Source organism: Ceratosolen solmsi, unplaced genomic scaffold (assembly GCF_000503995.2).
Source record: "Ceratosolen solmsi marchali unplaced genomic scaffold, CerSol_1.0 scaffold53, whole genome shotgun sequence".
Taxonomy (NCBI): Eukaryota; Metazoa; Arthropoda; class Insecta; order Hymenoptera; family Agaonidae; genus Ceratosolen; species Ceratosolen solmsi.
In genome coordinates, this window is record NW_011948441.1 from 65096 (window position 1) to 77986 (window position 12891).

Consider the following 12891-nt stretch of genomic DNA (forward strand, 5'->3'; position numbering starts at 1 on the left):
AGCGCGCATCTCCTAGGCAGTAGCGGCGTGATGGCGGCCAACATCAGTCTCGAGGAACCGATCGGCCAGAGGTGAGCGATATAAGGATGTCGTCGATCGTTGTTGGGCTATCTAAATAAATCGATTTAAAGGCTCCCAATTATCGAGATGATCTTAAATTGGGTGGATCACGAGTGGTGGTGTGATATCGATAGGCTTGTTTCTTCTTGGTAACTTAAAAATGAGGACCACCTTGAGAGGGTAGTGAAAAACTTGAGTGACTAATCATTTTTGACCAGGTAAACGTCTGTGAACGCCTGACAATTGACATGAGTCATTTGAGATTTACATATTCTCAAACCAATTTCTTACGGCGTAACTAGCAAACGAAGTCACACTTAGAAATCTAAAAGTTCATGTTTATCAAGAAATTTGTTATAATATACTATTATTTCGCAAATAATAATCGGCTATGATATCGGCATCATGTGGCAAAAAAAAAAAAAAATAGAAGATATTTTATAATGAACCTTGAATATCAGAATTAGATTGCCTACGACATATTAGGTGAAAATCGTATTTAATAATATCGTTATTTAACCAATAATATATCTCAATACTTTAATCATAACCGATATATATATAACATAGATAGACAATAGACTCCGACACTAAAAAAAAAAAGGTTTTATATTCTCTTTTCGTTTAACAAAATAAGTAACACTTAAAGAAATATTGATGCAGATATTTTTTTTATAATTTTCAATAACGTTTATATTTATAAAATAAAACACATCGATAAATATTTAGTAAAAGATACAACACTACTTTATAATTTTTTGAAATAATAAGAATTATATTAAACGTAAAAATCATAATAAAAATCAACTTGCATTCATTCATTTATTATAAATAATTTAGTTTATAGTACCAATATAGTTATAATATAATAATATATTTAAATTAGTCTAATTACTGTGTATCATATTAACGAGTTAATAAAAACAGTTAAATACTAGCGATAATCTTGTTAAAAGGGAAAGTAATTAAGAGATATATTAAAAATGAGTCAGAAGATAATTTTTTCTAAGAATTTAGGAAATATTAAACGAGTTTTGTGTGCGTGCACTTTGAATACAGTTTGGTTGCTCATGAATATATCAAAATTAAAACATCTATAATAATAATACTACAAATTTATTATGCAATTATTGAAGGTTTTTATTTTAGTAAAATTTTCATATTTGAAATTTATAATATTAAATTCCTGAATTAATTAGTAAACGTTTTTTTAAAAATTTTTTACTGCATTTTTGCTTATTTAATGTTTTGATTAGCGTTTATGCAAGCTTGATTATTTATATAGATAATTTTAAAAAATTGAAGATTAAATTATAAATTATTATTATCACTTAACGCAATATATAAATTAAGTAGCAACGGTAGAATTCACGGATTAACAAAATTGTCACTTCAACACTGAAAACAATGTATCTTAATATTTTTTATTTGTTAATTATCAATTCTTAGAAAGAAAAACTGTCTTATTAAAAACAAATAATACAACATTTAAGTTTTATCGGTTCTTTTTCAATATGTATGTAATTCTTCGATAAATTTAGATTGACATCTCGTAAGATAATTTATACATAAAATTTTTTCGTTCATGAAATTCTTTAAACAAATGAATAAAAGTGTAAGAATATAAATAACATAAACAAATAAGAAAACTATTTATATACATATGTACACACACAATATACATATATATATATATATATATATATATATATATATATTAAACTTAAAAACAAATTCTGTAAAAGAAAAAAATTTTTTTAGCTAAAATTTTAAGTTTTATTAAAAAATACTAATACTATATTCGAATTCATAACAAATGCATAAAATAGACATAATTATAAGAATCGGATTGATTACTACATACTTGTAAATTATTATATGTTATAACAAATAAAATAATTATGATGAAATTAGATTACAAATTTTGTTTGGTTTTTATAGTCAATATATTGCATTGCATTATTTTACGTCATAATTAAAATTTCTAAAAAATGGTTATGTCTTTCATAAAAAATATTAACTAAAAGCTTCTACACTTTTTATGGACTATATTCGTTTAAAATCTTTAAAGGTTATGCAATGTAGTTATATGATATTTATTTTGATATTTATAACTGATCATCACTTCGGTATATATAGTAAGGAATGTTAAACAAGTTCATAAAATGATTCTTATAACAAAAATTCTATAAACAGTTTACTTCGTCTAAATTTATTTTATATATATTTGTTATAATTATGATACTTCTTCGTATTTTACTATATATCCGTATAAATCACATGTAAAACTCGTAATGAAATGAGGAGCTAGAATTCAAGTCAAGTTTCTTAAAAATTGATTTGCACGTATCACAGGAAACATTGAAAGCTTGTTTTCCGTTCGCAGCAAATGGTCATTCACAATGCTATCCAATGTCATTGATGACATTTGAATGTTGTTTTTCTGTGTAACATCCGGTATTTTATTTCTAAGAAATGTACAACTAGCTATAGTAGGACGATTACAGTGATTTTAATTCTTGAGATGTTTTGACGTGTATGTGCAGTCCAGCGCATTTCTGTGATATATGCTGGGTCCTGGTCGACGTCGTCGTGTTAATCACTATCCTCCTCGGCAACATCCTAACGATCTTGGCAGTGAGACTGAGCCGACGACTACGGAGCGTTACTTCCAACCATCTCATACTCAGCTTGGCGATCTCAGATTTCATAGTCGGGCTGGCGGTGCTCTACCATCTCTTCTTCTTCCTAAGTAGCAGTCTCAACAATAACAAGGCCACGTGTCTTATGAGGTCTTGACATTTTCTCAGCGACTCTTAAATCCTAAGCTCTGCCCCATGATAAATAATATTTTTCTATCGGCGAGAGATATAAAAACCAAATGATTTTTCGAACATGAATTTAATTTCATCGTATAATTTATTATAATTTTAATGTCTTTTCATTATCAAAAATAATATTCAAATTAATATTACAATACAGCTGAAGATTCAATTTTATTTTCACTTTTACTCTTCTATTAAAGGCTTATCTAAAATAAACTAAATTTTATTTTAAAAACAATTTAACAAATGTTTTTTAAACAATTAACTTTATTTAATTTTGCCATATTGATTACGACTTAATATCACTAATATAGTAAGTATTTATATCAGATCACAATTTAAGTGAAAAATATTATAAATATTATAATGATTATAAAAATTGAGAAATTTTTTACTTTTCAAATCAATAGGTTGCATTTTCAAATAATTCTAGATTGTCTAATAAAATTTGTTTGCAATTTTTAACTGTAATATTATATTTATACATCCATTTGTAATTATATTACATTTTTTACAATGAACTTAAAATATTTATAATTCTGCATTTGACTTTAGATACTAATTTAATTTAACATAAATAAATTTTTATTAGTGTAGCAATTGCAAAAGTTAAGCATTTTAAAGGGCACTTAAAATCAATATTCAATCTCTCTCGCTCTCTCTCTCTCTCTCTCTCTCTCTCTCTCTCTCTCTCTTTCTATATACATATCCGCTCTATAACAATCTTTTTTCTTCCTTATTCATATATTTTATTCTATATTTATTAGGCATGTAAATAACCATATATTAATAACTATATTTAAAAATGAATTAATTATGTAAGTCAATAAAACTGTACAAATAATTGTAATAAAAAATACTAGCTAGAACAAATATCTTAGGAGTTAATATTGAGCAAAATGCTGATAATAAAAAAACTTTTACTGCAATTAGCACTAAATAAATAAACATCAATATCCATCACATATATGCCCTTGCAATTAACGCACACGAATACTACACACGCAGGTTTGTGTTTCTATCATGTGGATGTTGTGCGAGCTTTTGCAATGTGACAGCCATTGCAATCGATCGATACTTTGCAATTGTCCATCCACTTAAATATCCGGAACACGTCACGAAGAAGCTTGTTTTCATCATAATAAGCGTTAATTGGTGTTCAGCGATCTTCATCTCGACAATTCCCACCTACTGGAACAAATATGACAAATCGAACAGCTGCGAACTCGACACTGTCATACCCAGGTGCCTTTTATTTCATTTTAATAGCAAATTTACTTTCTTTATGTAATCTTTGTAAGAGAAAAGATTCGACTTTTAAGTATATACATTATAAGGATATAAACGATCGAATGGATTCAAATTTTGTCAAGAAATAATTTTACTTGACGAAAAATTAACTCAATCAATAAGAAATTTAAATTTATTTCCATACATTCACTTCAATATTTCTACTCACACCAATATATGAAATTTCATCTATATAAATTATTTAAAGAATATTTATAAATGTTCTTCGGGTAATATTAAAAAATAAGGTTACAATATTTCCTTGATTTATTTACAGGGATGAACAAATTCACTTAAATAAGTGATGATTATTTAAATCTTATTGCAAATATGGACGTTTTAAATTATTTATGCATAATCATATTATTATTTATTCGCGCGATAGAACAGTTCTATCGTAAAGGTACAATTTATGTACAAGATGCACATATTGATAAAATTACTTATGATGTATGATAAACATGAATCGTAGTAATATTTTATCAGAATACAATACTATTGTTACTGCAGTTTGTGACACGAGCATTATTAAAAAAAAAAATGATACACATTCATAAGACTTAACGTATATTCAGCTTGTACTTTAATTAAATTTAATAATAAAAAATAATATTTATAATAAATAAAACTTAACAATAACAGATAATAATTTTGTTTCTAATAAGTGATTCGACAAAAAATATTATATTACAAAGAAATAAGTAATGTGTGGTAAAATCTTTCGATTATAACACGAGTATACGTATAGTTAGAAATTATCAGTGCAACTACAATTAAAGTTGAAATTAACTTTGAATCAAGAAAAAACTAAGAAGTACTGTTAATATATTATGAGGATTTATAAAATTTTAATATGTTACAGGTATTATACGGTTGCAATTTTGACACCTCTGTTTCTTATGGTGTGGCTCAGTATTCTTCTATTGTATTTGAGAATTTGGAAGGAGGCAAACACTCATGCTAAAAGATGGAAGACGAATGGCTTTATCGATTTCGATTCAAGTCACTGGAAAAGTATTCAGGTATTTATGGACTTATTTTTATCGTTTACGCACGATTAAATTTTTTGACGACTAATGTTTTGACGACATGCATATAATAAATATAATTAAAAACAGTTCTTTGATATAAATTTGTAATATCTAAAATTAAAATTTAATTCCATTACATACATCATGATAACGAAGATCGATACCATCCCTAAACTTATATACTACATGAAACTTATTGATTTTATATTCATAAGAAAATTAACTTCATAATTTCTCTAATGTCAGTACACTGTCCAACTGTGATGGACTTAAAATAAAATATAATTCAACAATGATAAAACAAGGTCGTAAACATTAATAAGAATTTTCAATAAAACTTCTCATTTATACACACTTTTATAAATATGTCAATATAATTTATTTTACAAAATGACTTCGCCCCTCCCCCCATCCCGCCCTATCAATCGAGTAAGAATCACCAAACAAATATAAATGCTTTCACGCTTAGTATCCTTAGCAATAATCAATTATCACGAATTCGTCCCATCTACAGGTGGTCCTATTGATCTTGGGATGCTTCTCAATTTGCTGGCTGCCGTACGTTGTGGTAGCATTCATTCAAGTTATAAATGCGCGTAGCAAGCCAAGCCCTACGGTTTATCGGGTGATGTTTTCGATCGCGATGTGCAATAGCGGGGCGAACCCTATAATTTACGCGTGGAAGAATCCAAGCTTCCGCAAAGCCTTTCATCGGCTGCTGCATCTCCGTACCCCTGATCACAACAACTACAACTCGAGTTTCAAGAATTATCTACGTAAACAGAACGAGCTCGAACTCGAGGCCAAGAAGGAGTTCGGGCCGGCCTTTATTGTAAAGCCGAACGCCTGCGGAGAATCAGGGCAGGTAACGACCTTGTAAATTATTTTCACGGATCATTTGTCGAGATTAATGTTACGCATGTAGTAGATGAAGCTCCTGGGATGCTCCAAGAATCTTATTCAACTTCTGTATTCCTATAATGTGTTTTTATTTGTTTCAATTAATGTAGATTAGTTATTGATCTTTATTTGTATACATTTTCTACCTGAGCTATTATTTCATTAATTATAATACTTATAGAGAATGTATGGTAATATAAGAGTATTATTATTATCAATGGGACCCGTATCCTGACATATGGAAATGTTTATTTATCATTATGTTTGGATGCATGTATACAATTATAATAATAAGAATAATAATAATAAATTAATAAGAATTATTGGGAATTGACGTCATAGGTTACGGCTTCATTAAAATAAAATATCAGCACTTATGAAAAGTTAAAATATTACGCGCTCCACCACCTCCTAAAAGATAGAAATATAAATTCAGTCAAGGAAGGTAACAAGAATATTTACGCAAAATATTTACGTTTCTTCCGAAAAAATATATATATGTATTAATGTATTAATAGATGTGCATTATACGTATATCCTTGAAGCATTAAATTTATTACGTTCTTTGTCTTTTTCCATTATTGCATCACTGTCTGATTCTTTTGACTGTCACGATTAAAGCATAATTTCATCATAATATAGTCGATTTCGAAGTTTTAAATTCAAAATAATATTGTATTTATTTCCTTTCTTAATGACTAAACCGATAGTTTATCTGCAACATTACCAATGTTTTTTACAGTAATATATATGTTACGAATTAAAATAAAACATAGAAAATACTTGTACAAACATAGAATATAAATTGTTATTGACAAGTATTTATTTTATAATTAGTTATTAATTTATTTTATCACGTATAAGAAACTAAAAATCAAAATAAAAGTTATGATTAATTTTTTTCTTAACAATTAAACATAGCTTTTACAAAATTAATAAATTTTTCAAATTGAATTAATTTTAGAAGGGTTGATGAATAAATTCGATTATATTATAGTATTCAATAGAAAAGATTTGGCTCTTATTAGTATTAATCTAAAAAAAAAATCTAATCGCAAATATTTTGTAATCAAATCCAGTAATATCTAGAATGACTCAATGAAATCTATCCAAGTACATACGCAAATAGCTATATCTTAAATTATGTAAGAAATAAAATCATCATGGAATTTTTACAAGAAAAAGTAAAAATTTATATAGTTGATCGTAAAAATCTAATTAATTGTCAATTTTAAATTACCAATTCAAATCGTCACTAATTTTTTGCGATTGGTATAAATCATACAATCATAATGTAATTTAGATGTATTTAATAAAAAATACTTTATGACTGAAATCTAAAGTTTAATCACACAAATATTTCTCTCTGAATGTAACAATCAAATTTATACATTATAATTACTTATTATAATGCAAGCGAAAAAATATCTTATTACTTAATAATAATGTCAAAATATTTTAATGTTCCACACGCATTGTTTGCATAATTATTTTACAAAAAAAGTGAAAACAAATTTTCGTATCACAATACTGTTTAAGATTTAATTTCTAAGAAAAGTTGCTATACAAAATCTTTAAATAAATTATTTACAATTATATAAATGTAAAAGATATATATATATATATCTAATATATATTATATTACTATTATATTGATTAGAAAGAAAAATGTTGTATAAACCGTTCTAACATTAACAATTCAATAAAAAATTTAAGTAAACACCTTAACTTTATAAAGTTGTAATATTAGGGTGGTTATAATTCAGACAGTTTTTTTGTATAATACTTTAAAATAAATTATCTTATATCTTAAGGTAAAAATAAACATAAATCAAATTAATATTTAATTACTGAAGTATAAAAAAAAAAAATAATTCTTTAATAAAAAATAAGATCAATTTAATAATGTAGACCCTTCTTCGCAATACTGTATATTTTATATTTTATATCGCATTATTATTAATGCAAGACTTACTTATTTCTGTACTTAACCATATAAATAGGTTTAAAAGGTGCTTATCATTTATAACTGAAATATTAAAAATTAATAAAATAATATGTATGTAGTATATGAGAATATATAAACGTAAAAATATAGATACAGACGCTGTTTTATATCTCCTAACAATATATTAAATTATTTTATAATTAATTCAATGAATTTATAACTACAATTTTGACAAATGTCACGTAGATATTTTGTATAGAATGAAAATAAAATTATATTAAAAGTATTACTTTATTTAAATAAAACTATTAATAATTCTTAAAATAATTGTGAATTTATAAAAAATAATATCAATTGAAATAAAGTTTATACTTTAATTAGGCTAAAAATATATAATTAAACTGTATAAATTTGTATTTCAAATTTCAAATAACTTCCATTGAATTAAATAAAGCACATTATTATTTTACTGCCATTGAAATCATTAATCTTATTTTAATTAAATATTCCCCTCCTTTTTTTCTCTTTTTCATTTCTGTTAAGATAGAAATTAACTACACTTAATATATAAATCTTTAGAATTTAGATGCTAAAATATAAGGTAAATATTGTTTTAATAAAATTTACTAATTTTAATATATATATATATATATATATATATATATATATATAAGAGAATAAACTAGTTTGAAGAAGATTCACAAATAAATCAGAACTGTGTTCTGGTTTCAGAAGAAATATTAAATTGCCAATTATAAGGTCAAGCATATAATTTGTGCAGTGAAGAAATTGCATTATGATTATACATTTTAATAATTAGTTTTTATTTATTGTATGCTAAAATAATGTAATAATTAAAAGATATTTAAACAAGTCATTGTCTATGAATTACTCAAAAACGTTATTTATATCACAAAAAATTCGATTATTATATTATACATTATGTTAACAAATACTATTAAATCTTTATTTGTATTTACAAAATCTTCGTATAAAAATACTTCAATGAACATTACTTAATTTTTAATGACTTAATTATTTGTAAAACTATAACTTTATTATAAGCACATATACATTAAATTATTTATAAAAACTTTTTGTTCAAAATTCATGATAAAAAATTCTCTTATAATAATTATAGTTTAGTATTAATAATTTATTTATTACTATTTAAGTTATGATTAATATAAATTATTATTATTATTATTATTATTATTATTAGTATGATAATAATCATAATGAGGATAAGGATTTAAAATCGTATACTTAATATTAAAAATAAGATTAATGGTATATTTTTTATCATTGAATGTCAATAGAAAGTATTATTATTTCGTTTTTATTTTCAAAGGTTCATAATCAAAACAAATTATAAAAGACAATATTTTCTTTTTTTTTATACGAATTTACTGGTTTCTTATATTTAAGATTTAAATGTTAAATTGAATATTAGCATTAAATTATATCATTTATTTACAATTTTATTTACAATATTTCCATAAAATTTTTATTGAACAAAATTAAGCAAATTAATATATCTTATAATTTCATTATAATTCATTTGTATTAAAAATTTATTTAGAAAAAAGAAGAAATGCACTGTCATCTAAATCTTATAATCTAATAATCTTTAAGAAAAGGTGTATAACGACAGAGAAATATAAATGTATTATCATTGTATACGCTGTTAAAGATCTTTACATATCAATGAATGAAATTTATTGTTTTAAAACTTACCTCGACTCCAGTTACTCCTAAAGCTGCCTTGATATTCGGTGTCATGCGGAAAGGTACCTTCTCAGGCACACGCAAAGTCTTGCCCTTCTCAAAACAGACGTTGTAATCAATGTGAACAACCTCGCCCGTATTGAGGTCGACAAGTACATTATCGAGATGACGATCACCCAAACCAATTATGTAACCGATTATAGACATCACTGCCACCGAGTACGAGTAGTTCTTCGTTGCTTGCCACCAGCTGCCTGCATTAATGCTGTTGCACCAAATTTCGCTATAAGGTAAATAAAACAATACATCATTCATTTTGTTCACTAATTGTAAAGTAGATTTAGATAAAATATAATAGATTTAAATAAAATAAAAAAACAACTTACTTGGCAAGCAAATCTTTGGGCGTCTCAGTCATGAGTTCAGCGAGCACTTGTTTAAGAATGGGCAATGGCCAGTCCTTTCTGTTATCTGTACTTATGCCTCGTTCTTTGAGCAAGGGAGTGAGTTTGCTATAAAAAAGCTCCGAAGGTCTTAGTATCGCGGAATTCGTAGTCTTATTGCTCATGACACTCTCGCGCTGTTGCCACCGTTTGTAAAGTGCGAAAAGAGGCGTAACGCCATCGACCCATTGAATGAGGCCGCTACGAGGTCCAAGAGGTATCACGGAATAGTGACGCGCACGATATACCTTCTTCACAACGTTATTATTATCCTTGGACATCATCGTATTACAAATGCTGAGGAATTGCATTATACGCTCATCCAAATGGAGATCCTCCAATCCTTTGAAAAGGTAAGTGTATACGTGTCCATCCGAGCCGCGGAAAATGAGTTTTTTCGGTTTTGTTTTCGTCGGCAGTATTTGCACATTATTATCTACGGACTTTATAGTCACCATTCTGTTAAAAAACAAAAACAGATTATTAAATCGTTTATCTCATGCATTTAAATTGACACTAGATTAGGCGGAGCTATTAACGTGATTAAAAAATATTTTAATTTTCAATTAAAACAATACATTACCTAGATGTCGATATGCCAGGCATAGCGATTGAAGTATCTTTAAATTTTTCTAGAGTGGGACTGATATCTGACATTAATAGTGAATATGCTCCACGTTTATGCACCTTCTGTGCAAGTTTGGCCTCCAATTGCTTTAATGCCAAAGCTGCTGCTTGAGGTTTTGCCGGATTCTTTGGATTTTTTAACTTATCGATTACGTGTTCAATGCAAGGGCCAAACTTTTCCTAAAAATTAAAAGTACATTTATTTAATAAATACATCTAAAAAAAGATTATATATAAAATTACTTTAAAAAATTCACCAATCAATTAAATAAATGTGTTTATGATATACAATTTAGCATATTATACATTTTTATTTCATGCATATGCATTAGATAAAAAATAATACCTGGAAATATTTTTCATGTGGAGTTTCGACAGGCACTGATGTCATTGCTAAAAGATTTTCTAAGATAAAAACAATAGGTTTCAGAATAATGCGATGTTTTTCAGCTATCAATTTGTCTTTTTCTTCGGGTAAAAGCCAGATATTATCTTGAACTTTTTGCACCTCCAACTCAAGCTGTTCGAATCGTTTCGTAATTTCTGAATGATGCTGGCACAAAGTTGCAAGCCACAATTCATCCCATAATAAAGTAATTCTTCGCAATTCCTTTACTAAAATCTTAACCTGAAATACAAAAATAAAATAATTTTATATCGAATGATATATGTTATTTTTTTATATTGTATCAAGATACTTGAATTTTAGATGTTTTAGATCTTAAAATATTTATAAATTTGAACAAAAAAATATTATTTACAATGTTAATCATTTTAACTGATTTGCATTTTATCAGTCCCATAGAATTCACAAATCAAAATAATATAATAAAAGCATCATTTTCTTACTTGATCGACGGAATCAGGAATTCTGTTTGATAAACAATCAGTCAGTTGCGCAAAGCACACGTCCATGAAGCCTTGATTAGCGTCTTGACCATAATCGCCGTCCTCGCCAGAAAAGTAATCTATGTCAACGACGTCATCGCTGCCAACTTCCTTACCGAAGTCAGCACCCTGTAAACTCTTAATTTGACTGCTGGACACGGCCCCAACAACAGCCGGAAATGTTATTAAATGAGGCGAATTTTCAGCAACGCGGCAGAGCAGCTCCGAGACACGCGTTCTCACGTAACACTCAGGATGGCTGAGCCTAGAGAAAAGTTGAGGTATTATCTCCTTCCACGGGCCCGTGGGAGTCGTCGAAAGCCCGGACTCGAGGACGTTTTGTAGTTCAGAGGCATGTTTGACCACTAGCCGGAGTAATCGAAGAGTTGCCGTAATCGTATCGCAATCGTTGGTGTCCTTAGCTAATGAAAGACATTCATATACTTTAAGTGCTTTTATTTTTTTTTTTATAAATTAAAATAATTACATTATATATTACATGATTTTCAAATAGGGTAACTAATTGAGTACATACATATAATTATATAATAGTTTTTGTACTAATGGACTTCTAAATACCGATGCTAATTGGAAAGTTATTAATATCATACACAACACTTTGGATATTGTCCATAAGCATATAAAAAACAAGACTTAAAGAATCTTTATAATAAAATCAAAATTAAAAAGAAGAAACAACAAATTTTTATTCCTGCTATTAGAAAAATATTAGAAAATATAAAACAAGGTTGGATGAACTTTTCTTGCGATATTGTTGAGAAAGATATTTGTTTACAACAAATGAAGATAATGAGAATGCCGTCTTCGAAAGAACCATAGATGTTCGTTTACTTTCAAAGTTTATCCATATCATTCAATGTCACTTCATCGGTTCGCAAATGAAGATTTAGAATCAACATCTACAGGAACGTCGAAAATAATAACAAAAAAATAAATTGCCAAAACTAGCAAAAAGCAACCATTGTCACATTGCAAACCAAAACTGCTTCATATTATTATTCTACTCTCGTATTTTCATTATAATGTAAATTAAATAAATTTTCATCTAAACTTTTAAATTAAGACTATAATCAATTTATTAAATATATTTAAGTATCATTAGTTGACAGCAAAAAAAAAATTTACAGTCA

The 12891-nt window shown here is 26.9% G+C and overlaps 2 protein-coding genes across 2 annotated transcripts in view; one reads left to right on the top strand and one right to left on the bottom strand.

The window, feature by feature from the left end:
- Positions 1–12891, bottom strand: part of nonC (serine/threonine-protein kinase Smg1) — a 37242-nt gene that overhangs the window by 11601 nt on the left and 12750 nt on the right. Inside the window, exons 20-24 of the mRNA XM_011503848.1 lie at positions 11702–12162; positions 11199–11480; positions 10809–11032; positions 10169–10684; positions 9792–10065 (exon numbers count right to left, since the gene is read on the bottom strand). Of these exons, the coding sequence (XP_011502150.1) occupies positions 9792–10065; positions 10169–10684; positions 10809–11032; positions 11199–11480; positions 11702–12162 (1757 nt within the window). The remainder of the gene's footprint in view (positions 1–9791; positions 10066–10168; positions 10685–10808; positions 11033–11198; positions 11481–11701; positions 12163–12891) is intronic.
- On the top strand, positions 2588–6244 carry LOC105365632 (muscarinic Acetylcholine Receptor, C-type). Its single transcript, XM_011503846.1, has 4 exons — positions 2588–2852; positions 3894–4130; positions 5038–5197; positions 5721–6244. Exons 1-4 carry the CDS (start codon positions 2599–2601, stop codon positions 6084–6086), a joined length of 1017 nt encoding a protein of 338 aa, XP_011502148.1. The 5' UTR covers positions 2588–2598; the 3' UTR covers positions 6087–6244.